This window comes from Centroberyx gerrardi, chromosome 4 (assembly GCF_048128805.1).
Source record: "Centroberyx gerrardi isolate f3 chromosome 4, fCenGer3.hap1.cur.20231027, whole genome shotgun sequence".
In the NCBI taxonomy this organism is placed as follows: Eukaryota; Metazoa; Chordata; class Actinopteri; order Beryciformes; family Berycidae; genus Centroberyx; species Centroberyx gerrardi.
The window spans coordinates 4,209,990-4,236,768 of NC_136000.1; the positions used below are offsets into that span (position 1 = coordinate 4,209,990).

General features: G+C 42.8%; 2 protein-coding genes across 2 annotated transcripts; one reads left to right on the forward strand and one right to left on the reverse strand.

Moving 5' to 3' along the window:
* Window positions 1–824: 824 nt before the first annotated feature.
* Window positions 825–8,155, forward strand: LOC139915909 (apoptosis facilitator Bcl-2-like protein 14). The gene is made up of 7 exons (XM_078283061.1): window positions 825–881; window positions 2,819–2,992; window positions 3,137–3,241; window positions 3,649–3,750; window positions 4,551–4,609; window positions 5,242–5,511; window positions 6,640–8,155. The coding sequence occupies exons 2-7, from the start codon at window positions 2,827–2,829 to the stop codon at window positions 6,670–6,672; spliced, it is 735 nt and encodes a 244-aa protein (XP_078139187.1). The 5' UTR covers window positions 825–881; window positions 2,819–2,826; the 3' UTR covers window positions 6,673–8,155.
* Window positions 8,156–8,806: 651 nt separating this feature from the next.
* Window positions 8,807–25,136, reverse strand: tph2 (tryptophan hydroxylase 2 (tryptophan 5-monooxygenase)). The gene is made up of 11 exons (XM_071904693.2): window positions 25,011–25,136; window positions 20,922–21,056; window positions 19,635–19,818; window positions 17,240–17,340; window positions 16,055–16,122; window positions 14,948–15,144; window positions 11,808–11,943; window positions 10,551–10,677; window positions 10,048–10,143; window positions 9,725–9,858; window positions 8,807–8,981 (listed from the first exon to the last, which is right to left on the reverse strand). The coding sequence occupies exons 1-11, from the start codon at window positions 25,119–25,121 to the stop codon at window positions 8,807–8,809; spliced, it is 1,464 nt and encodes a 487-aa protein (XP_071760794.1). The 5' UTR covers window positions 25,122–25,136.
* Window positions 25,137–26,779: the final 1,643 nt, after the last annotated feature.

Here is a 26,779-nt window from a genome sequence, read left to right on the forward strand (position 1 = left end):
TCTTAACCTTCCTGCTAGAAATCAAGGCTGTGTATATGAAAAATTGTCAAAATGTAGATTTAGTGGGTTTAATTGGTACGCTTACCCGAATTCATTATGGTATTACTTGCAAAGTGCTGGCCAAAGAATATTTGCGTTTTCAGTGCTTTTTAAGACCCAAAACTCAAGTTCAATTTCACTGCTCATCAATGTCACTTCAGAGTTGTACCAACCAATAAGAATGAAGCAGGGGCGGGACCAGGAGCCGGCTAACGTTTATGTTACCATAGCTAACGTCGGGCAAACGTTTACGTTAGCCTAGCCAACGTTAGCCTATGACACGTCCGTATAACAACCAAGGAAACTATAAAAGACCTAGGATTGGTTATAGGGTCTGAAATTGCTTACTGCAGGTTTAAATAGACTGGCCTAATGAGCCAGTGTAACAGCTGGGTGACCAGGAGACAAGATGCAGCTGCAGAGGCTGCCACCGGCTGGGGAACACACTACTGACCTCTGGCGGGCAAACAGGGAAACCCAGGAGCTGGAAGAAAGCAGAGAGAGACTATATATAATATATATATTATAATATATATATATATATATACAATAGGGAGATGAAGACACAGAGGACGACGGAGACACTTCCATGGCCGTGACACGTGATTTCAAGCCGGTTTCCACATCGGCCCTGGCAGGCTCCATTGAAACGACCTTTGTTCCTGTTGTGAAAGCGAAAGTGAAAGTTAAAATTCTACAACCGCGCATGTGCTTGTCAACAGTAACTTGACTCTCTCTTTTTTTTTTATGGCGGCATCTAGCCAGCGCTCTGATAAAGAGTTCACATCAGTGCAGTAGAAAGTCGTGCAGTATTTACCTGTTCAGCACCGCTCTCACCGCAGGTAAGGACAAGCAACTGATCCATAATCCACAACCGGAAGTGATATATTGAAATTAAAGACGCTTTGTCTGCAGCTTGTTGTTTAATCATTACAAACCGTTCCAGTTTAGTGGTAAATTAGTTTACATTATAACTGCAGTCTTTTGAGACATTTCATCTACTCTTTGTATTCATCAGCCTCACCTGTATTCATCTGCCTATACTTATATAATACTTACATACCAATGCTCAGTGCTTAACACAGCAACTCCGTGTTAAACGGGGTAAACACAGTGAAATTGCACTCACGTGTGATGCCCCCACCCAACAAGTGAAGTAAATTGTCAACCTGTGGAAAACACTTTATTTTTTATTTTTTATTTTTTTAATATTTCCCAGGGTATTCCTATAATATTCCTTCTAGGACTTCTAAATTAGTTGTGTTATGTGTACACTATCCTTCTAAAATATTTTGTAGGATTACTACAGTTGTTGCAATGGATATTGCAGCAACATTTATAAGTAGATATAAACTATGTGGAATAATATAATATAACTATGGACTGTATATTAGACTATAAGACAAAACACATTTAGTTCAAGTCTGCACTAAACTCTGATTGAGCACAAGGCCAACATCACAGTCCTAATATCTGAAATATCCTGCAACTTGTTTCCATTGGGTGGCAGCAGACTATAACACATGGTGTATAAGCACACTGTTGACCAGTGACCACAAGCTTCTGTAATTGGCTGCATTTATATGAAAGGGGAAGTAATAAGGTTCAACAAGATCCTCCTGCAGTCCATGAATACACTGCGCTGCTGACGGTGGTGGAAGCTGAGTTTTATAAAGTGAAAGTAACAGTAAGTAATCCTGAATACGCTTTGCTTCGATGAAAAACATGCAAGTATAATGAAATGGACACATTTAGATTATGTAGTTAATGTATGATAACTATATCAGCTTCTGCGCATCCTTCCCAGGGCTACACTTTTGTGTATACAGTATGTGTGTGTGTGTGTGTGTGTAGGCTATGTGATTGTGTATACATGTTTGAGGAATCAAATGCAGTAGGCCTATTTGATGTGCAGGACCGTGATGCAACATTTTAAAGAACATTGATCTATATAAAATTAAAAAAAAAAAAAAAAAACACTGTTATGGTGTTTAAGGGCCCTGATCAGGCATACTGAGTTTTGATGTGCTGTCACCCCCATGCTGGTACTGTGTTATGTTCTGTCATCATGTCTTGTTCACAGATCAGTTTGGTAGCTACATGTATCCCACAAATGTGCTGTAAGGCATCCAAAATTACTTGGTACCAGCCCACTTTCATTTGGCAGGGATCATCATTTTGCTGGTGACTTGCACACTTTGGGCTTTCAGGTGACCTACAGTACCGCACCCTCTGACGGCCATATTGGAGGTCTTCAGCAACAAAAGCTGTTTTTGTATTTCTAAACATACAAGTTGTCAAAAGATTGAATAGACATGGCTAATTACTGTGCTGTTCTTGACTGGAAACTGATAACTTTACCACTAATACGTCTCTTCGATTTTGTGTTTAGATAACCTTAGCTAGCAGCTAACCAACACTGTTAACACATCTGATTATCACACTAGCTAACATATCTAGAAGCATTAGCAGTGGCTAGTAGTCACATGTTAGCATTAACATCAGTGTCTTTGCTGGCTAGTTAGCTAGCTAACAGTTTGTTCAGGTTAACTGAGCTGACTCTTCTCAAGCTACAACTCAGAGTGTTTTGGAGTAGAGACTAGGGCTAAAGACAAGACAGTTTACTGTGTCACAGTAACCAAATCCACCTTATCACACTATTCACTTTTTCAGCTAGCTCTCTGTTTCTAGCCTGGTTGTAATATATTTAGAGATGAATAATTAACAGCTATTCTATTCTATTCTATTCTATTCTATTCTATTCTATCCTGTGCCCCAGCTGGTGAAATGGAGAGCAGGGCGGCTATGGACGGTGTGGAGGAGAGTGAGGAGTTTCGGCTGCTCAAGGCTTACTGTACCAGGAGGAACCGGCCCTCATTCCGGTCAGGCTTCAGCACGAAGAAGAGCACGTCATCTGGGGGGGCTTGCTCTTTTTTTGCGGACGCATTGGGAAGTGAGTGATATGTTTTGTTAAAAGAGCGTAATAACAATTTGAATTGCCTCTAAATTTGCTACCAGCCTGTGCGCAGCAAATTCTACAAAAAAAGATGAATATATTGAGATACTTCTTCTTGTATTCATGTTGGCGTATTGACAGCACCTTTGCTCAGTGATCTGTGCTCTGTGGGTGCTGCAGTGGGTGTTGTTCGAATGGGTGTTGTTGGAGTCGACGGCCTCTTGGACAGATCAAAGGGCCAAGATGGTGAGCATCCCAACATGCATGTCATACCTGGTCAAGTTTATCAAATTTTATTTATATAGCACATTTCATACGATGTAGCCCCAAAATGCTTTACAAACACGGTTAAAAACAGTTTAGGGTCATGAAAAAGACCAAGGCCAATAGCAGAGACAACATAACAACACCATAAAGAGACACAAGAAGAGGAGAACTGAAATGAATCAAAAGCAGCAGTTAAAATGTGTGTTTTCATGTTCTCTTAAAACCCTCTAGTAAATTAGTAAGGACATTTAGGTTTGCCATTGTTAATAAAACTGAGGATTCAGTTGTGTGTGTGTGTGTGTGTGTGTGTGTGTGTGTGTGTGTGTGTGTTTCTGTTTGTTGCTCTTTGTGTGTGTGTGTGTGTGTGTGTGTGGGTCTGTCTTTAGCCAGTTCGCTGAGCGGTGTGGCAGACAGGCTGGCACAGATCGCTGACTCAGCACCGATCTCTCAAGCAGACCTGACAGCAGCCGGCGTGGAAGACCAAGATGGTGGATTTCCCCTCTCACATTGTTTCATATCATAAGGAAGTCCAACCATACAGTCAAATCACAGTCATCTGACTCATAAATAGTGTGCTGCACCGGGCCGGACCCACGATCAAAATATCCCTTGGGGAACGACTCGGAGACCTAGAAGGGTTCTCAGTTACATCATGTGATTGTGCACTTATGCATACTTGACACCTGCATATCTGTCTGCCTTGTTTAGCCTTGAGGTGTGATCCCTTATTGATTTTTATTGGAGTGATGGATGATCCACTGTCATATTCCCCTAGAGTACATACATACAAACATGGTAAGAGATCAGCAGGGCCTCACATGGACAGAGCAAAACATACTGTGAAAAGTAAATGTTACATATCATTCTACATATGAGAATATTTAATTCCCATATGAGAAACTAATAGCTGGCATTAAAGTAAAACTCACTGTGGAATATAATTCACATCTCACCATCTTGATCCCTTACTTTAAGAACATGTAATTATCTATGATTTTAAAATATTGAGCAACAACAGATGACATTTTTTTACCCAAAATGGATATGAAGCATTTTTGCATTAAATCCACATATACAGTATTTGATATTATGTGGCTATGTGCAATCAAGCAGCATGGCATACAGTATGGTTGCAGCAGGTAGTCTATCTAGGTGACAAATTGAAATTTAGAAATAGAAATTAGGTTTAAAATTATCATTGTTATCAGATACTGTATACATGTTATATAGAATGCATTGTATATACAATTCATGATACAGATTTGACCCACCTCTTGTTTTGCTGCAGAGATTGTTAAGAAACTGGTGGAGTTGCTGAAAACATCTGGAGATGTGATGGACGAGCAGGTGTGTGTTCACATGTAATAATGTTTTGTATACAATATTAAAAGTGGTAATCCTCGAGATCCTCATATTTATTATTTAGGTGGCATCTTTGGTGCTCAGCGCTCATTGCTGTGGTGTTTCTGCACTGCACTTCCCAGAGATCACCTGTCAGTCAAACAGTGTGGGCGGAGCTTGAAGCTTTACTTATCCAAAACGAACTGCTGTTGCTGCTGGAAATGTAAAACACAATCACTTCCTTTTTCCAGAAAAGACCTACCAGAAACCAGGTATTGGGTACAGGCTGAATCACTATTGTGTTATATCAATCAGAGATGTATTGATATAACACTTTCCAAGCATGAGGAACTGCTGGCTATCAGATGTCAACACCAGTCTCCTTATACCCCTAAAACCTTGCGTTTTGGTGTTGTTTCCTGTTGTTGGTTCAGATTACGTTCTCACTCACTGTTTGGTGTGAACGTGCCCTTACATTTAATACATAGTGAGGCTGTGTATGTAATGTAATGTAATATTTACAGGAGTAGACCTCATACATCACCACACGCATCACTACAACCTGTCTGACTCATCCATGTGTTCACTCCGCTGTCACGATCTCACCGCACATTTTCCTCCCTTTCCTTCCATTTCAGATCAAGCAGAACGAGTTCCTCCAAGAGCGGCTCCAAAACTTCTTTGACTATGCCTTGTTTGAGAAGTTGACCTCCAGCCTGCAGAGCCTGGTAGACCTGGGTCAGGCAGGGTCCGAGGACAGGATCCAGAGGAAGAAGATTGCCTGGGCCTTTGAGGTGACCAGCAGGCTGTCAGCCATAGACGTCGTCCCCAGGAGACGAGCCCTGAGCTTCGGGGAGCGCTACCTCCGCCAGCATCACTCTGCCTGGATCCAACAGCATGGAGGCTGGGTGAGCGACCTTTAGATTGGTAAAAGGGGGGCGGCAGCATTAGCCTAAAGATTACAGACAGGTGGGATATCCTGGTGACTCAGTTGGCTAATGCTTAATTTATAATTGAATGGTAACGGTGGTCGCAGAGGTCCTCAGGGTGGCTGCGGCACTTGCAGAGGGTCTCAGAGAGGGATATGTTGATTGGCTTTTCAGAGAGGTGAGGCAAGATTTTTGGTGAAAACACTACCACACATCCACCGTGGCTCTAAATACAAGTCATCTGAGATGGACCAATTTGAAGAGAGGTTAGCGAAGCAAGTTTGTCTCTATGACCCACCTTCTGGTGATTACAAGAAAATATAACCATGAATTCCTGGGGAGAAAATGCTGAAGTGATGCAATCCGATACTGAATAATGCACCAGAAAGTTGAAAAACCTTAGGGCCAGATAAAAGCTAGCTAAAACAAAACGAGTACATGCTCTGCGCACCTAGGCGCAATCATAGGGTGCAATTTTGACAGCATGGTTGCCGGTTCAAATTCCCAAAGAGCCTGGTAAAATCCTCCCTTGCTAACTACTGTTGAGATGCCCTCTGGCAAGGCACTTAATCCTAAATGCTCCAGTGGAGCAGCTCAATGGCCAACAGTGTAAGACTTTGGTTGTACTAGGGGAACATAGAGCTGGGTATCGTCTGCATAGCACTGAAACAGGACATTGTGCTTACGAATAATGTTGCCAAGAGGGAGCATATAGATAGAGAATAGTGGAGGGCCAAGAAGTGACTCCTGAGGGACGCCACAGGTGAGTCTCACTACAGAAGAAGAAGCGTTCCCAGCAACTACAGAGAAATTCCTCCCTGTGAGATAGGATTTGAACAGATTCAGAGCAGTATCAGTGATGCCACCCCAATTTTCAAGAAAGTAATGATACGAGGGCACTAATTAACTAAAACCAGGAAACGATATACATCTTGTGCAATCACATAGATCAAATCACGGGAATGAGGTCCATCTCATACACGTGATACCATCCCGGCCTCAATGTAGTAAATTGTGGCCTGGAAATATACATTTTATTCTCCTGTATAATGCTAAAATGATTCTGAAGATGTTTCTGGAGTGTGTTGTCTTCTTCGTCCCATCTAGGAAAAAGCGTTCGACAGTGACGACATTGACTGAACTTCCACTGCACAGACCACAACGGATTCCCAGGAAGTCACCATTCATTCCAGAGATGCAAGCCATGATGTTTGTCCTGACTTTTTTTTTTTCCTTTTTTTATCATGTATTTTTTGGCATCATGGACAGTAGTGTAGTTGTACAGAGCAATGTTAATTTAATTGAGAAAATACGTGACGATTCCAGCATGTTATTGTTATCATGTACTTGTGAGCCATCAGACATAAGAAAGTTATTTTTATGTCTAGAGACATCAATCTGTATGTTCACACACACACACACACACACACACACACACACACACACACACACACACACACAAGGCATATTCAAGGCAGCTTATTTTGATGTTCATTTTATATCAGTCGTGTGCCGGAAGAAAATGAATACAAAGGAATATGCTTCACACCAAACACCAACACGCTAAATAGTTTTTAATGCATAATTTACACTTTTATATATACTTTTTCATAGGTTTGCACTGTACAGAAACTAAAATCACAATTTTTTACGAACTTTCAAACATTTACACTATGGTTTGTGTCAATCATATAGTGGTGAGACAAGCTATGTGAACTGCTGATGATTTGTTGCTTGGCTGTTTGGAATAAAATAAGATCATCCAGTGAATCTTAATCTTGATAAGATTTTGATGCGACACAAATTATTCAAAAGGTTGCTGCCGTTTCATCATTTAAGAGATGAAAAACCACAGTAGCCCTGCTGAAAAAGTAAGTAAGCCTTTACTTGTAGAATCCCATTTAGACAAGATTATGGCTCCTTGTACTCTGGGGAAATATTTATCTTGTTCTTCAGTGCTAATTTGCTAAACTAATCCCCCCTGTTTAAACCAAATGAGAAAATTAGCCTGTCAGATTAACAATCATGAATGAGCCATTTCCATCAAGAAGCACAGTGAGTTAGAAGCACACAGATTTGCCCAAACATGTCCATAATGCAAATCAAAAGAGAAAATAAAACCACATATGAAAGGGAGCAAGCAACATGGCCATCCCAGTATTTTCAAATACAACTGTATCTTTTGGAAGAAGCTAAAAACATGAGGAAGAGAGGCCGGCCAACAACTTTATCACTGTAGCAGACGACTGGGCAGCAAATCTGGTATTGATTACATTTTACCAATAAGAGTTCTCTTACCTTTTCAACAAGAATACTGCAATTCTACATTTCTGGATTAGCTACATAAAGGTGCTTCATGTAGCATTTTAACATCAATAAATTATTACCACATTCATTTTGAGACATTAGTATAATTACCATAAACAGATGAGACCATCGCAGAGGAGACTGTCAGCCTCTACCGGCCTCTACTCTACTCTGCACATTTATATTTTGTGCCGCCTGGTGGATCTGGAGGGAAATCTGCTGGATCGCTTTACGGCACAAAACAGGAAGAGGTTCTGTTCTTCCAGAGCAAACGGAGCTAAAGCTGAAAGAGTTTCTGGCAGCAGATGGTGGAAGGAGGGAAAGGAAGATGGAGAAATCACTTCCAACTTGATCCTCTTCAGGGAGGGGGAGGGGGGGGGCAGGAAGTGATGGGGCTTATGGGAAATGTAGTCTTAATTTGGAGAAACACTGGCACTAACAATACGACTGGTGTGAGATAGAGGAGACCAATCGTCTCCACCATGCTCTCATTTGTTTACGGTAACAATAATATATTAATGCTTCAAAATGCAACACATTAGCACCTTTAATGGAAATCTCCTCAGCCTAGGCTTAACATTTCTTTTTAATCATTTATGTTAAATTATTTTTAAGTTTTACTGATATTGGAAGTTACAGAGTGATCAATTTTCTAATTATTAATCCAAATGGACAAAAAAGACAAACTAGCTGGGCTTGAAAGTTGAAATGTTCATCATGTGAAAAATATATATTTTTTGTCACTTTCATGTGTTTTACTCATATTATAATATTTAATTGTTCTGTGCATTTTACAAATGTTGTTTGTTGTTTGCATGTAAATTTAGCTCAGATAAGCAAATGAACACAGCTGCAATGACCACTGTTCTCAGATCTGCTGCTTAAGCGCTGTTGTGTGTTAATGTTTAAATCGCTGTCGGAGCTCGACGAAACAGGAGCGAACTTCACATGCCAACCTTAACCGGCTTCATATGCCCAGATACGTGTTCATCTTGCCCAGGGCGTCGCACACGGTGGTGAGGTCGCTGCGGAGGTCCTGCACCACGTTCTCGATACTCCTGGTGTCTTTGAGCAGGTCGATGCTCTGGGTGTAGGGGTTGTAATACACCGAGAACGGACGCTTTATCATCTTGGCAAACTCCCTGTCAGGGAAAAAAACACAGAGCAGAATCAAGGAGATGTGAAATAGCAAAAGTCCAGAGCTGAGCAGACTGGTTTCCTCACACAGGAAGTTCATCTTCCTCACGGGGACCATGAGGAAGGGAATCAGTGTGATGATAGGAGATGATGCGAGAGAAGGCTGCAGACAAGAAACGCAGCTCTCTCCTCTATAGTAGACTACTGTATTGGTGGGAATATATTATAGACGGATATATTTTAATTCTAATATTCAAAACAGTCACTTAACGGGGCCTGGCCTTTCTAATGCTGGAGGATAGCAACTAACTAAAGACTCCTTTGAAAGAATGAGAATACTGTTGCTGACAGGATCCTCTATGTTTCAAAGATATTAAATAATAAACAAAAAAATAAATATATAATAACTAAATAATGATGTTTTTTTGTAGTTTTTTTCTATAATTGAACCTGAACTTCAATTCAAAGCTGCATTAGGCAATTTTGCTAGCCCCAAATGGCATGAGAGGTAACATTAAGGACTTCAACACCCAGAAATCATGTAAGATGACATCAGTAACCTGTTTTCTCCTCAGTGTCTGGTGGAGTGGAGGTGGTGAGGAGGTTCAGAGTCCACTTAAGTGATTTAGGCTGATAAAATGAAGGTGTATTTTTACATAGACGTCTTGCCTGGTGCAGCTTTAAGAACGCTAAATGTTTCTACCACAGCTTCCTGTCGCACAGTGCGAGCTTGTGTTGTTTTTGTTACCGCATCTTCTCCTTGGCCTCCTCGAAGCTCTCAGAGACAAAGTAGACTTCCTGGAAGGTGGTGATGAGACACTCCTGGTGGCAGGTCGTCCGCGGGTCAAACATCTTCACACAGGCCTTATCGGACAGGGCATGCTGGGAAACGAACAGAGAGGGGGAGGGGCATCGGTGTGTGTGTCGTATCCATACTACTGCTCACCAGGTGAAGAAATCACAATCGTAGGCTACACTAATGTATGAGCACTGTGATAGTGATGCAGTGTGTGTGTGTGTGTGTGTGTGTGTGTGTGTGTGTGTGTGTGTGTGTGTGCACGCGTTGTTTACCCTCAGTTCTCCAATAGAAGACAGTAAACCGGCCCCATAAGCTCTTAGCTGACCTTCTTGTTTGCACAGCCCGAACTCAATAGTGAAGAAATAGCACTGTTCAAAATACACAACACATACTGTTATTATACACTGAGTATAGTATAGTATAGTATAGTATAGTACAGTATAGTATAGTATAGTATAGTATAGTACAGTATAGTATAGTATAGTATAGTATAGTATAGCATAGTATAGTACATAGTCATTATGTAAATGTTGATTTGAAACAAGGAAAAACATATTGTATTATCTAAAGGAAAGTAATACATTTTATTATACAAAATTAGAATAAGTTTATTGTATTTTCAACATGTTATATTCATGTTATACACATTTTATTTTCTGTTCCAGCATATGCTCTGTTCTAGTTTTTAAAAACATGCACCATGCATCTTAGGACCCATAAGAGACCGTGACTTTTGTGGAAATTCATGTTGCTGAATGTTCATTTTCAGACTCACCGTTGCCAGTTTCTGTACATCCTCGTCCGACGCTCCCAGAGACGCCAGGCCGATCTCCTGGGAGAACTGGGCGAACTTCGGGTCAGCGAGAAGCGGCACGTGGCCCAGCAGCTCGTGACACGTGTCGCTGTGCCGCAAATACAAAGAGCATCGGAAATAAGCAGAAAAAAACCAGAACTTTTTCAGCTTAAGGTTTTATCTTTATCTACTGTTTCCAGCTGTTTCTACACTAGAAAACAAAATCCAAAATGGCTCCACTGGGGCTGCTCAGTGGAAGACTGCGGTGGTACTGGGCAGCTCCCAGTGTGAATGTGTGGAACTGTATGAATGTGAAACATAGTGGGGCTGAAAAACTGAAAAAGCATATGTGCTCCATCAATCGTTCCTGGATGAATAAAGGATAACAAGTAACATGTAACATGCCGTCCCCCATGAATGATGCAGGCAGCTTTTGGGCCAATCAGTAACAAGATGCATCATCCCTCCAAGTTTCAACAAAATCAGTCCAATGCTGTAGCAGTTATGGCCTTACAAATTTAACATTTTAACAGCGCCCCCATCAGGCCAATCAGTGTATTATGTGTACAAAGCTTTTTTTCAGTGCAGGAGTGCAAATATGATTTGAGAGATGTTTGTAAGTTTACCGTACAAAAAGCTAAAAAAGGGATTAAAAGGAGATGTATTTCTATTGTTGGGGTTAAATTATGGAACAATGTTAATATAAATTTAAGAATGTGTAACTCGCTTTTGGTTTTCAAAAGAATGGTTTATAAAGCTATTTTTGAGGGTTACAAGTGTGAATGATTTTTATTTTATTATTATTTTTTATTTCTGGAGGGTAGCTTCAATTGATAAGAATGTAGGATAGGCATATATAAGCATTATGCTTCTGCCTGTGCCTTTTCAGTCACTACTTAATACATAGATTGTTGATTTTGTTTATACTGTCTCGACTGTTTATACTTATTGTATATTAGATTGTATATTGTATATATTGTTTATACTTATTGTATTGTGTGTGATGACTGAATAAAATACTACTACTAAAATACTACTACTACTACTACTACTACTACTACTATTTTTGTAAAACACCAGAACACAGTGCCAAAATGCATCATCCCCCTAAGTCTCATCCAAATCACTTCCTCCCGCAGTGTATTTTGGTGGCAGGGATGAAAGAAGAAATGGCAGCACAGATATAAAAGTTTAAATATTGTGCTGCAGTGAGAGTTCAGGCTGAGGAGACCAACTTACGGTTCGGGGGTGTACAGAGGGTCGGTGCTGTGGCGGACATACTGGGTGCAGTTAAACACTCTGTAGGCCAGACCGGCCAGGAAATCCCTGGGAGACAAATATCCTGCCACCGGCCGCACCGTGAAGCCAGACCTCTCTGAAACCAACAGGACAAGTGAATTAATGAAACACCTATCAGTCTTTCTTTCTATGTAAGTGTATACTGCCAGTCAAAAGTTTGGGGACATCATATTTTTCGTTATTTTTACCATTTTCCACATTTTAGAATAATAGTAAAGACATCAAAAGTATGAAATAACAAATGGAATTATGCAGTGACCAAAAAAGTGTTAATAAACAAATCAAAACTATCTTATATTTTTAGATTCTTTAAAGCAGCCGCCCTTTGCCTTGATGGAAAGGCTTTGGAAAGAAATTCATACATAGGATCAACTTCACTATTTATATTTGTCTAAGAAACAAATTTCAAGCATTTAAGCAGAAGCCTTTAGATCAAAATGGCTTTAAGAGAATGAAAAACATAGAACATTCAATCAGGTGTGTCCAAATTTTTGACTGGTAGTGCATGTACAGTCTGATCTCAAGAAATTTTGTGAAATGAGCATGATTTCTTAAAATGCAAATAACATCCTCTGTGCATGACAAATGAGAGAAATTTGTTTTTAGGATTAGTTCAAGTTCAACTTTCCATAGCTCTTTATCACGAGCCTGTCTCAAAGGACTGTACAGAGGATGAGCCCAACTAGATCTGAGTGATCAACAGTCAACCATAGAAAGGAATGATAGGGAGAGAGGGAGAAAGGGAGAGAGGGAGAGAGGGAGAGAGGGAGAAAGGGAGAGAGGGAGAGAGGGAGAAAGGGAGAGAGGGAGAAAGGGAGAGAGGGAGAGAGGGAGAGAGGGAGAAAGGGAGAGAGGGAGAGAGGGAGAGAGGGAGAGAGGGAGAAAGGGAGAAAGGGAGAAAGGGAGAGAGGGAGAGAGGGAGAAATGGAGAGAGGGAGAGAGGGAGAAAGGGAGAAAGGGAGAGAGGGAGAGAGGGAGAGAGGGAGAAAGGGAGAGAGGGAGAAAGGGAGAGAGGGAGAGAGGGAGAGAGGGAGAGAGGGAGAAAGGGAGAGAGGGAGAAAGGGAGAGAGGGAGAGAGGGAGAGAGGGAGAAAGGGAGAGAGGGAGAGAGAGAGAAAGAGGGGGAGAGAGGGAGAGAGGGAGAAAGGGAGAGAGGGAGAGAGGGAGAGAGGGAGAAAGGGAGAGAGGGAGAGAGGGAGAGAGGGAGAGAGAAAGAGGGGGAGAGAGGGAGAGAGGGAGAGAGGGAGAAAGGGAGAGAGGGAGAGAGGGAGAGAGGGAGAGAGGGAGAGAGGGAGAAAGGGAGAGAGGGAGAGAGGGAGAAAGGGAGAGAGGGAGAGAGGGAGAAAGGGAGAAAGGGAGAAAGGGAGAGAGGGAGAAAGGGAGAGAGGGAGAGAGGGAGAGAGGGAGAGAGGGAGAAAGGGAGAGAGGGAGAGAGGGAGAAAGGGAGAAAGGGAGAGAGGGAGAAAGGGAGAGAGGGAGAGAGGGAGAGAGGGAGAGAGGGAGAAAGGGAGAGAGGGAGAAAGGGAGAGAGGGAGAGAGGGAGAGAGGGAGAAAGGGAGAGAGGGAGAGAGAGAGAAAGAGGGGGAGAGAGGGAGAGAGGGAGAAAGGGAGAGAGGGAGAGAGGGAGAGAGGGAGAAAGGGAGAGAGGGAGAGAGAAAGAGGGGGAGAGAGGGAGAGAGGGAGAGAGGGAGAAAGGGAGAGAGGGAGAGAGGGAGAGAGGGAGAAAGGGAGAGAGGGAGAAAGGGAGAGAGGGAGAGAGGGAGAGAGGGAGAGAGGGAGAAAGGGAGAGAGGGAGAGAGGGAGAAAGGGAGAAAGGGAGAGAGGGAGAGAGGGAGAGAGGGAGAAAGGGAGAGAGGGAGAGAGGGAGAAAGGGAGAGAGGGAGAGAGGGAGAGAGGGAGAAAGGGAGAGAGGGAGAGAGGGAGAAAGGGAGAGAGGGAGAGAGGGAGAAAGGGAGAGAGGGAGAGAGGGAGAGAGGGAGAGAGGGAGAGAGGGAGAAAGGGAGAGAGGGAGAGAGGGAGAAAGGGAGAAAGGGAGAGAGGGAGAGATTAGGTGGAGGAGACACAACTAGAAGCAGGAAGAAGACAGAAGTTACACTTGGTGCTCTTGTGGATTAAGAAAAAGTAGAGAAGTCCTTATGTGTATAGGAGCTCATTGGGAACAGGAATCAAATCTATAGAAAACTGAGATACTAGCTAAACCTTCTGTGAGAAAAAAGTAAACTCTTCCGTCTGTACTGGATTTAGAAAGCCTTGGACTTTGTGTGTACAGCTCAAGAGTTTACTTTTTTCTCACTGGTGGTTTTCAGTCTTAGAGCGTCAGTTTTCTACAGAAACAGGAAGTGGTTTGACATTGAAACCCGGGTTCAGTTTCTCATGACAAGTTTTCTACTTCTTTCTACTGGGAGGGAAGTAAAATTTTAACCATGACCAAAATCTGAACCTATCCTTAACCAAAGTTGTTTACTTGTCTAAACTGAAGCGTTAGCTAAACTTTTCATGTGACCAACTTCATCTGTTGGTCACATGAAAAGTTTAGCTAACATTTCAGTTGAGTCCAATAATAATTCCTTCTGTTGTCATATAATCATTTTCATGGTGGAGGATCATAATCTTATTCTCATCCATAACATGTAATCTGCGTTTCAGAGTTCATGCTCATTTCACAATGTTGTATGTATGTCTGTATGTCTGTATTTATGTCTGTATGTCTGTATGTACTGCATGATCTATCTGTCTGTCTATCTATTTATCCTAACCTGTAATATATGACCGAACGCAAAAAAGTTAACAAATACAATTTGAGTTGCAGAGTTTGCTTGCAGGAAAACAAAATGAAACTACAATATTAATGACTTTCTCCCTTTTCCCCCCCAGCAGTTATTTCTTTTCCTACTCTATCATCCATGATCATTCTGGGGTCACAGGAAAATTTCTACTGATGTTTTTTCTGGGTGTTGTTGTGACCTCTGACCCTTGGCCTTCTTTCTACTGGTTGCTTGTAATGTTGCTGATCTAGTAATTGAGTCTAGCATTATTATTCTGCTGGACGTCAGCTAAATGCGTTCAGTGTGACAGGACGACCTCTGAGAAACAGGGAGACGTCCTCCAGCTGCGGGATGTTGTCCTCTCGGTAGCCGCAGTGCTTGGTGAGCAGCGGCAGGTTCTTCAGGTATTCGCGGCAGGCGTGGGTGGGGTAGAGCTGGGTGAGCTCCCTGAACACCACGCCCCAGGTCCGCACCTCCTCCGGGGTGTACTCGATACGAGGGATGGGCTGCCCGCTGGGGTGGAGCAAAGGGACGGGGCGGGGCGGGGTTAACTTAAAGAGGAACTAAAACCTCAAACCCAAATGTGTGTAAAGCCTGACATCTAATGGTAAAAAGCATGCTACTGAAATCACCGTCTGCTGTTGGCACATCTGTTGTTTTCTATAGAAGGTGACATCACGGGGCACCAAAGATCAGCCAATAGCAGAAGGCAATTTCAGTAACATGCTTTTTACCATTAGATGTCAGGCTTTACACACATTTGGGTTTGGGGTTTAGTTCCTCTTTAAAGGTGCAATATGTAGCATTTTTAAACATCAATATAAACTGTGCCACTTTGGTATAATTACCTTATCTCTATCTCACACCAGTGGTATTGTTAGTGTTATTGTTTCTCAAAATTAAGATAACAAATTACATAGGTCAATGTATAGAATATAATTAAAATATTTGGTGAATCTGTGCACTTTACCAATGCTCTTTTTCTCTTGTTTGCATCACAGTTCACTTGCAACAAGAAATACAGACACAATTACCACTACATAGTATAATGAAAGCAAAAGTTACATAGATTAATGACTAGAATATACTTATGCTATTTAGCTGTTATATTGAGACGAAGATTAATGTATAGAAATTAATGTACAAAATAAAATTAATGGGTAGATTGGAAAAATAAATCGCTGATGTGAAAACCTTTTCACTCTCGAGTCAAACGCTTCGGTGATCCTTTATGTGCACTTTAAGTTTCATGACCCATGAAACCTGATGATTTCAAAAATACATGGTTGTCAATGTGAACATCAAGCTGCTTTTTCCTAATAAATTCACTTTTTAGAGATACAAGGTTTTCATCCATCAGCAGTGAAAATCAATGTTATTCAGCGAGGGAATATAGATGATATAAATATGGATAGATGCTTACAATTTATAATTCATAGCCACTTCCACAAAGTATTTCCTCCGCTGGCGGTAAACGTTATCTTTAAAACCCTGCGAGGGAGAGAAAAGGTCAAGAGGTCAGCTGAGGGAGGAGCCTCATAGGGTTTTCTCTACAGAGGGGGGGGGGGGGAGGGGGGCGCAGGGAGACTGTCCTGTAACACAAAGATCACAGGTTCATTTCCACAACAACCAATGTGGAATATGTGTCTATTGAAGAATCTTTGAGCAAAACACTAAACCCTTTCCTGTTCACTCACTATAAACCAATCTGGATTGAAACATCAGCTAAATGCTTATATTATAATTTGAAGTATGCAAGATGTTCTTTTAAGTGTTTTGCTGATTTAAAGTAACAATCAGTGACATTTTCATATAAATAAATGTCCAAGTTGCTACTCTCTATCACTGATGTCTCTAACTCAGCAGTAATCCAACCTATCTCCAGTTCATAAATCTTCTCCTCTGTCTGTTCTAAACAGCCGGTGTCTGGTCGTTCTTTCCTGGGAAAAATCCTCTGCCACACAGGAAGTGATGCGTTTTACATTTCCGGTTTGTTTGGAATAAACAGAAGAAGAAGAACTGGGTAGTTAGCATGAGCAGTGATAGCCACCATGGCTGAACAGACAAAGAAAAGAGAAACTCAAACTGCATCAACAGAAAATCCAAGCCCCGCCCACACTGTTTGATTGACAGGTGATCTGTGGGAAGAGCAGTGCAGAAACACCATAGCAGAGATTAAAAAAAAAAAAAGTGAATCTCGTGGATTGCCACTTTAACATCTAAAACATTATAATATTATAACATTAACAGTAACACAGACAAAAGACATGAGAAGCCGCTAAAACATTTTTTTTAAATCGATTATAGCATGAAAACTAATCTCTTGACACTTCATACCCCCACCCCATATCTTCTTCCTCTACTTTATTGAAAAATCTCCCTATTCTCTTTTACTATTACCTAGCACTTCACTATTATACATGATCATTCCAGGGTCACAGCAATATTGTCAGGTTGCTGTGACCTCTGACCCTTGACCCTCCTTTCTATTGGTTGATCTCAGAGGTAAATCACATTCTACTGTTACACTCAGTGTAAGTCACTCTGAATAACAGCATCAGCTAAATGCCTAAAATGTAAACTGTAAATGAAAGTTGCAGTAACTTACCGGATGGTCGGCGTCCAGCTCTGATCCGTACATCAGCACTCTGTGGGAACACTGGTCTAACTCCGAGATTTTCATAGGGAACCATGGAACATCCTCTCCGTCTGAGATTTACACACGATGAGATGGAAGAAATTCGGGAACACAAATAAGCAGGAAAAAACCAGAAGCAGTAACAGTAACCTCCCATTAGAAACACATGGGAGTTGTCTGTCCCAATAATCTGAAAACTTGAAAATGTCTATAAAACTCAAATTTAGTTTAGTTCATTTCCATAGTGATGAAACAAGAAAAACACATGAGAAGGTGAGATGAGTGCAGTGTTGCCAACTCTCTTCCAAGGAAAGTAACTATCGACTGCTCAAAAAGTTGATGTCATCCAGATGATGTCATATGACCATTTGCATATCAGCGCTGTGGTCATCAGACATCTTTGAATTAGACAAGCAAGTAGCGCAAATTGGCATCAGTTGTACAGATTTGTTGCCAAATGGTTTGGGAATCAATACATTGACCCTGATCCTCCTGGTTTCCTGTCACCAAGCTGGAAACAGTGTGCATGTGAACCTCAAGGGCTTCTACAACCGTTTCACTTCAAAAGACAGAAAGAAACAAACAAACAACACCAAAAAACCAAGATGACAAGCTAAGTCAACAGAAACACCTAAACATCTCCCTCCAAGTTTTAGCAAAACTGTAGCAGTTTGGCCTTTCAAAGTTTTTAATTTTGACCTTTAATTATAGCACCGTCATCAGGCCAATCAGTTTATTTTGGGTGATGTGTCTTTTCATGTAGAGGATTCATAGTTAACAGTAATGAAAATATCTGTGAAGCCTATTTAAAAGAGATCCAGTGGGTGGCGATATTGGCTGATAAAAGGAAAAATCTGAGCGTTGAGGACCTAGTTTACAATTCCTACAGCTGCATTCCTACAGCATTGTGAAGGTGCAGGACAAAACTTTGTGCACTCACTGGCCACTTTATTAGGTACATTATTATTTATTATGCTCATTATTGCAAAAAGTCTGCTCCTTCAAATAGCGAATCATGTGGCAGCAACTCAATTTATAAAGCACGCCGACACGGTGAAGTGGTTTAGTTTTGTATTCGACCGAACATTAGAATGGGCAAGATGTGTGATCTGAGAGACTTTGAGCGGTCTGACTGTTGGTTCAGCAGCTCAGAAACAGCTGCTGCCCTCCTGGGATTTTCACACTACAGTCTGTAGAGTTTACAGAGGAGACAGCTTGTTAATGAGAGAGGTCAGAGGTCAGAGGTCAGAGGAGAACGGGCAGACTGGTTCAAGATAACAGAAAGAACACAAATGCTCCAATAACAGTTTTTACAACAGTTGTGTGCAGAAGGGCATCTGAACACACAAGTTGTTGGTCTTTATGATAAATGGGCTACAGCAACAGATGACCAGCTGGCACTATACAGGTGTACTGTACCTAATAAAGTGGCCGGTGAGTGTATCTGCAGGGCCCTGAAGCAAAACAACTGCAAGATAAGGTAAAAGTCATATTCCCCTTAAAAAAGGACAAACTGAGAATGATTAATTTATGAGAAATTTCAGTGACACCAGTACAGGATGAATTATATTCGTTATTGAATGTGAATTTTGGGTCAAACACTTTAGACATTATTTGCACACAGCCAGTTCTCCACTGGACCTCCATGATGCCAGATGAGGTTTTAAGCCGTTTTGACATTTAATCACTGAGGCTACAACGTAATTCAATTTTTACTAGTTATAATTCCGATTAAAGATATCTACAATTCAATTCTAACTGGTCAAGTGTTCATTCTTGATATCATAAATTCAATTTTTACAAGTAAAAATGTTAATTCCAGATATCTTGATGTGTAGGGGAGAGCGGGGTAAGTTGTCTCAGTGGCTTTATTTCTGAAACTAAATATTTTAGAGCCAAAAGTCCAATTACAGCCAAAAGTTGATTACAACAGTCTAAGTCAAAACACTCTAACATAAAAGCAATTTGTATACCTGAAAGTAAATAATAAAAATCTTAGTGTTTTTCTTCTTATTTTTTTCTTATAAAGGAATCAAACTAATTAGACATTGTGACACATTAAAGCAAGGGTCAGCTATAACCTGATAATACATTTGAATGGTTTAGTGAAGCTATGTGCTCCCCTACATATCCACATTATTATAAGTAAAAATGGTCATTCTTTATATCAACCATTGAATTGTTACTAGTAAGAATGTCAATCAACCTTTATTTAGCTCTCGGAAGACACAAAATGTTCATTCTTGATATCATTAAGTGAATTATCACCAGTTAAAACGTTAATTCTAGATATCTGGAACAGAATTCTGACTTGTTATACTGGATGAGCTTCTCTTATTGGCTTGTTTGCAGGTCTGGTTCCTACCTGCCTCTGTGGACCAGACGTGTGCCGGCGTGTTGAAGGAGATGATGTTGACGTGATCTTTGAGATGCTGCAGCAGCTCATTGAACTCCTTCTTACTGCAGCTGCAGTCGGCGTAGATCTCGACCTCGCTGGCGAGGCGCTTCGACATCCGAGACTCGATGTGGTTCAGGTTCACTCGCTTCTCCTGAGGGGGGAGGAGAGGAGGAGGAGAGAGGAGAGGGGAGGAGAGGAAAGGAGAGAGGGGAGGAGAGGAGAGGAGAGGGGGAGAGGAGAGGAGAGGAGAGGAGAGGAGAGGGGGAGAGGAGAGAGGGGAGGAGAGGAGAGGGGGAGAGGAGAGGAGAGGAGGAGAGGAGAGGAGTGGGGGAGAGGAGAGGAGGAGGAGAGGAGAGGAGGAGAGGAGAGAGGGGAGGAGAGGAGAGGGGGAGAGGAGAGGAGAGGAGAGGAGAGAGGGGAGGAGAGGAGAGGGGGAGAGGAGAGGAGAGGAGAGAGGGGAGGAGAGGAGAGAGGAGGGGAGGAGAGGGGAGGGGGAGAGGAGAGGAGGAGAGGAGAGGAGAGGAGGAGAGGAGAGGAGAGGAGAGAGGGGAGGAGAGGAGAGGAGAAGAGGAGAGGAGAGGAGAGGAGAGAGGAGAGGCGAGGGGGAGAGGAGAGGAGAGGAGAGGAGAGGAGAGAGGGGAGGAGAGGAGAGGAGGAGAGGAGAGGCAAGGGGGAGAGGAGAGGAGAGGAGAGGAGAGAGGGGAGGAGAGGAGAGGAGAGAGGGGAGGAGAGGAGAGGAGGAGAGGAGAGGAGAGGAGAGGCGAGGGGGAGAGGAGAGGAGAGGAGAGGAGATTAGAGGAGAAGAGGAGAGGGTAAAGAAAAGGAAAGGAGGGGAAAGGAAGGGAAATGAAAGGAGAGGGGTGGAGAGGAGCAGAGTGGAAAGGAAAGGAAAGGACGGGAATGGAAAGGAAAGGAAAAGAAAAGAAGGTAATGTAAAGGGGAGGAGAGGAGCAGAGAAAAGGAGAGTAGAGGAGAGAAAAAGAGAGGAGAGGAGAAGAGAAGAAAGCCAAGGAAAAGAAAGGAGAGGAGAGGAAGGGAAAGGAAAGTAGATGAAATGAAAGGAAAGGAGAGGAGCAGAGAGGAAAGTAAAGGAGAGGAAAGGAAAAGATGAGAGGAGATAAGGAATGTAAAGACACCATGTCAAAACAAGAGGAGAATACATGAAGCCTGGCAGTGGGGCCGGTCAGGCGGGGCGGGGCGGGGCGGGGCGGGGCGGGGCAGGGCAGGGCGGGGGCGGGGCGGAGTCTCACCCACCTGGAAGAGGCGCAGGGCTTTGACCAGGCAGCCCACCTCGTTCTTCAGAGAGAAAACCACCGCCGTCTTCCCCGACTCCTCGCCGCTCTCTTTGTCCGGCTTCTCGTTGATGGGACAGAAGGACGAGCGCCGCGACTGCAGAGACACAACACACAGTTTATACAGGGCTGCAGGGGGGAAAACCACCTTACTGTCCCGTCCGAGTCAATACAAGACCAAGACCAGGTTCAGCTGAGTCCGAGTCAATACAAGACCGAGACCAGGTTCAGCTGAGTCCGAGTCAAGACCGAGAGAAATGTAACAATATGTATCGTGGGACCATTTTATTCTGCTGTAGTAATCACAAATGAGACGCTTGAGCATCACAATTCGACAAGCTCTCCATAGAAATTATATTATTGCCACTTTATAATGACATTTTTAAATTGTTGTTTACATTCTAGGAGCCAATGCCATCGCTAGAAAGATTTGTGGCTCAAAGATAAACATAATTCTGCACAGTCAGACTTTATTATTATTATTATTTATTATTTATTTATTACATTGTATTGAATCGTGAAGCTCATATCACGTATCGAATCGTAGTTTGAGATAAGCATATCATCCCATCACTAGAAAATAAGCAGGAAACTGTCTTTCTCCACAAATGATGCAGGCAGCCCATGGGCCAATCAGTGACAAGATACATCGTCCCTCCAAGTTTCATCTAAATCAGACCGGTGATGTAGGAGTTATGTAAACAAGTTATGGCCCTTCAAAGATAGAAATTTTGACCATTAATTATAGCGCCCCCATCAGGCCAACCAGAGTATTTATTTAAATGCAAAAACACGTGTAGGTGCATCATCCCTCCAGGTGTCATCAAAATTTGACCGATAGTGTCTGATAGATCATGTTTTTGACCTTTAATTATAGCGCCCCCATCAGGCCGATCAGTGGTAATCCAACACAGTGCCAAAATGCATCATCACTCCAGGTTTTGATAAATTTGCACCAGTGGTGTCTGAGATTTCATCTGGGTTTTCACATTTGATGCTCCAACAGACCACAGCACCATAGTCTGGTGGAGCAGGTGGAGAAAAAAGAAAACTTTGATTTTAAGATTGGTGGGAAAACGTCAATTCAGCATCCAGGAGTGGCCGACACAGCTGTAGAGTTTGGGGGAGACAGAGGAACAGGTATGAACTGTCCCGCACAGTTATTTCTGCCTCAAACGTCCTGTATTCTACTGAAGCACTTCCTGCTATCAGAGGAGGGAAAGGAAAGCTGACACTTTGTACTGATAGTCAATATCTTTAAATTTGACCATTTTCATGCCAAAAAATATAAAAAATTACAAGTATTCAGTGTTTCCCCCTGAATTTTATTCTTGACACTAAAACTCTCCACTGAAACCCAGACTAATGAAAATGTTTTAGGTGGGTTGGCATTGAACAATTAAATGGATAAAGAAAATGTGCAAACAAAATAAAGTTTTACTGCAGATTTAGCAGACTGATTTTCTGTAACAGTGTTCATATCAGAAGTAGACATGACTGATCGACATCTGATATTTAATAAAATCTATATATCGATAAACCCATATATATCGTACTGCCATTGCACTACCTCTCACTTTCTTTGCACATATTTATTATCCTTGTACATATGTATATACCTTTTTTCTATTTTATTATTTCATAGTTCTACTTTAACTTACTATTTCATATTTTTCAATTCTATTTTATTTCTATTACTTATACTGCAGTTGCTTTTATACTCGCTGTAATTGTGATGTGACAATAAAACTTTTAATAGCACAAGGGAAAGTTAGTTACCTTAGAATTAAATTGCTGTTTGAATCCGTTCCCTTCATGATGAGGTACGCTTCACTAAGAGACTGAACCAGATTCTGCAGCAGCCGGTGGGAGGAGCTGCCGGCACATTACCTCTTTACTGTCATACAGCCGAGACATTAAACAGAAAGACGGCCCGATGAGAACGATATTAGGAACTTCCTCTTTCCTGAGAGCGGACCCACAGTGTTTCGGTGGCAGGTATTTGACTCGCCTTTCGAAGTGCAACTGGAAAAGCAGCAGCTACACACTGAGCACCAACTGTCACATCATGAAATAAAGATGTGCTTCTGTAAACCTGCTGATGGATGAGCAGCGACCCGCTCGCCGCCGCAGCACAGGTGATGTTCCTAACTGATTGAGTGAATGCAAACTGATAAAGAAATTCAAAGTGACTGGGACTGGACCGTGTTTACCGAGATGTTGCCGACTGATTACTTTCACAGCAATAAATGGCTCGACTCCAGCTCATATTCCAGAGCTGTTATCTAATGTGCAGTAGTGCATTCTCAGATCAGCAGACAAAACTCTTCTGACTGATTAAAGACTAAAGCTGATCGAGCTTTTGCAGTCAGGTCTATGGAGGGAGATTAGTGCCAGCGGAGGTTGCATCCGCTGGCACTAAGTTGTGCCAGCGGATTGAATTTGTCATGCTCATTATGAACCGTTGAATTAAAAAAAATGGATCTGTTGAATAAATGTATTAAAACTTTTTATTTGTAAGGCACAAGTGGAAATTGAATGCAATGTGCTTGAAATTGAATGTGATTCTTACCGAATTGAACTTTTAGCTACGATTTCAAATTCAGTTTTCTGATTTCAGATTCAGCCTCCTGAGACAGACAGATGGGCACAGGGGACTTCTGCTCCCTGAACCTCGACTGGAAGGCAGCCGCTTCCTCCCAGGACATTTTAAATTCAGCGGTTCAGTATGAGCATGAAACATTCAATCCCCATGTATCAAAACCACCAGCGGGTGGATGCTGAGGAGGAGGAGGAAGAGGAGGAGGAGGAGGAGGAGGAGGAGGAAAAGTAAGAAGAGGAGGAGGAAGAAGAGGAAGAAGAGGAGGAGAAAGAGGAGGAACACGAGGAGGAGGAAGAGGATCAGAGGGAAGAAGAAGAGGAAGTGGAGGAGGAAGAGGAAGATGAGGAGGAGGAGGAGGAGGAGGAACACGAGGAGGAGGAAGAGGATCAGAGGGAAGAAGAAGAGGAAGTGGAGGAGGAAGAGGAAGATGAGGAGGAGGAGGAAGAAGAGGAGGAAGAGGAGGAGGAGGAAAAGTAAGAAGAGGAGGAGGAAGAAGAGGAAGAAGAGGAGGAGAAGGAGGAGGAACACGAGGAGGAGGAAGAGGATCAGAGGGAAGAAGAAGAGGAAGTAGAGGAGGAAGAGGAAGATGAGGAGGAGGAGGAAGAAGAAGAGGAGGAAGAGGAGGAGGAAAAATAAGAAGAGGAGGAGGAAGAAGAGGAAGAAGAGGAGGAGAAGGAGGAGGAACACGAGGAGGAGGAAGAGGATCAGAGGGAAGAAGAAGAGGAAGTGGAGGAGGAAGAGGAAGATGAGGAGGAACATGAGGAGGAGGAGGAAGAAGAGGAGGAGGAGGAGGAGGAGGAACACGAACACGAGGAGGAGGAAGAGGATCAGAGGGAAGAAGAAGAGGAAGTGGAGGAGGAAGAGGAAGATGAGGAGGAGGAGGAAGAAGAAGAGGAGGAAGAGGAGGAGGAGGAGGAAAAGTAAGAAGAGGAGGAGGAAGAAGAGGAGGAGAAGGAGGAGGAACACGAGGAGGAAGAGGATGAGAGGGAAGAAGAAGAGGAAGTGGAGGAGGAAGAGGAAGATGAGGAGGGGGAGGAAGAAGAAGAGGAGGAAGAGGAGGAGGAAAAGTAAGAAGAGGAGGAGGAAGAAGAGGAAGGAGAGGATGAGAAGGAGGAGGAACACGAGGAGGAAGAGGATGAGAGGGAAGAAGAAGAAGAAGAAGAAGAAGAAGAGGAGGAGAAGGAGGAGAAGGAAGAGGAACACGAGGAGGAAGAGGATGAGAGGGAAGAAGAAGAGGAAGTGGAGGAGGAAGAGGAGGAGGAGGAAGAGGAACCCGAGGTGGAGGAAGAGGTAGAGGAGATGGAGGAGGAAGAGGAGGAGGAAGAGGATGAGAGGGAAGAAGAAGAGGAAGTGGAGGAGGAGGAGGAAGAGGAACACGAGGAGGAGGAAGAGATAGAGGAAGAGGAGGAGAAGGAGGAGGAAGAGGAGGAGGAAGAGGAGCCTGCTCACCATCTGTCCCCCGGTGTGGCGCTGCTGCTGGTGGTCGAACATGGCCGAGTCGAGGGACATCCCCCTCCTGGCCCAGTACTTGCTGGAGAACATCATCATGGCGGGCTGCATCCTGGGCACTGGCTCCGCGCCGGCGTCCCGCATCACGTGGGCGGACGCCATGGGGAACCAGTGTGTGTAGGAGTACCAGGGCTCCAGCCTCGCCTCGTGAGCCTGCCTGCCTGCCGCCGCGCCGTGCTGCGCTGTGGGCCAGACTCAGCCGGCTGCAGCCCCGCGCCCGTTATATAGTGGGACAGGAGAGGAGGGACGGGAGGGAGGGGCCTAACCCTAACCCTAACCCCCACCCCCCCCTCCATCCTGCGCTGTTGACACTGATGATGAGGGAGAGAGGGAGGGAGGGAGGGAGGGAGGGAGGAGAGAGGGAGGAGGGAGGGAGGGAGGAGAGAGGGAGGGAGGGGCTCAGCAGACAGAACGCAGCTTTCATTTCACTGCTCACACACCTGCTTTTGTTGCAAATGAAGGCTTTCCTTCCACAGCAGCACCTACTGACTATAGTTGGATATTTATATTTATCTATTTATACTGTGGGACCAGGTGCAATATTCTCTACACCTGTATGTACTTCTGTTTATTGTTGTTACTATTATTATTTTTTGTCTATTGCTGACTTCCATCGCTTCCAATCAGTCAGGATGCAACAGAGATTCATGTGAATACTGTATAGACAAGAGTCCTATTTCCTAAATTCCTATTTTAATGTATTTATTAATACTACTTACAGCTGCCACTTATATTACTTCCTTATATGCTACCACAAAAAGAGACCTATTCCCTAATTTCTACTTTTCATATACTACATACAGTATTTTATAATGTGGTGTTGTTGTATGTGACCTTCATGAGCAAACGACCAAGTCCAGCTTGTATGTGCAAACTTACTTGGCCAATAAAAGTGATTCTGAATGCTGTATCTGCATTTTCAGGGTCGTGAAAGTCTAGAAATGTATGGAAAAAGAATTTGATCATTTCAAGGATTTAAAGTTTGGAAATGGCACAAAAACGTTTGGAAAAGTATGGAAAAATACTGTTGTGCTGTCCTGATATACATACACACCTTCTGTAGTTTTAGACTCCTGTCATCTCATATATTTTGATATTTGTTGCTATGAAGAATAATCTCTGTCTGATATGGATAGTTAGAAAGGGAAAGACAACTATCTGTGTAAATCATTATAAACACCAAAAACTTCACATCAAATCAATAAATTTAGGTCTGGAAAAAGAATGGAATTTTGGGGGGGAAAACGACCTAATGCTCCTGGTGCAATATTTAAAAAAAAATACATTTTTACATTTTTAACTAAGTAAGTATTTTTAACAAGTAACTACTATATAGGCATGGGTCTTCAGACAGCATGTCATATAGGCTACATTACTGAGTTTTACTTTTCATGCCAGCATCATTTTGTCAGAGCAGGGTTCATTTTTTATCATCTCACATTGGAAAGAAACTGTAAAATTCACCTTTTACAGAAATGCACAGAGCGTTTCCTGCTAAAGAAACACTGCACAGTTTCCTGATGAATGTTCAGTAGAGTCTCCGGTGGAAACTCTACTGCTTGTTAGATGGATGACAAGTGGAAACTGACATGAAATATGGGAGGAACTCGAGACAGAAGACGCCTGAACGACGTCTGTTAGACACCAGAACCTGTGTCTGTGTGTGTGTGTGTGTACCAGGGTTTCTATTGACCATACTGGCACACACA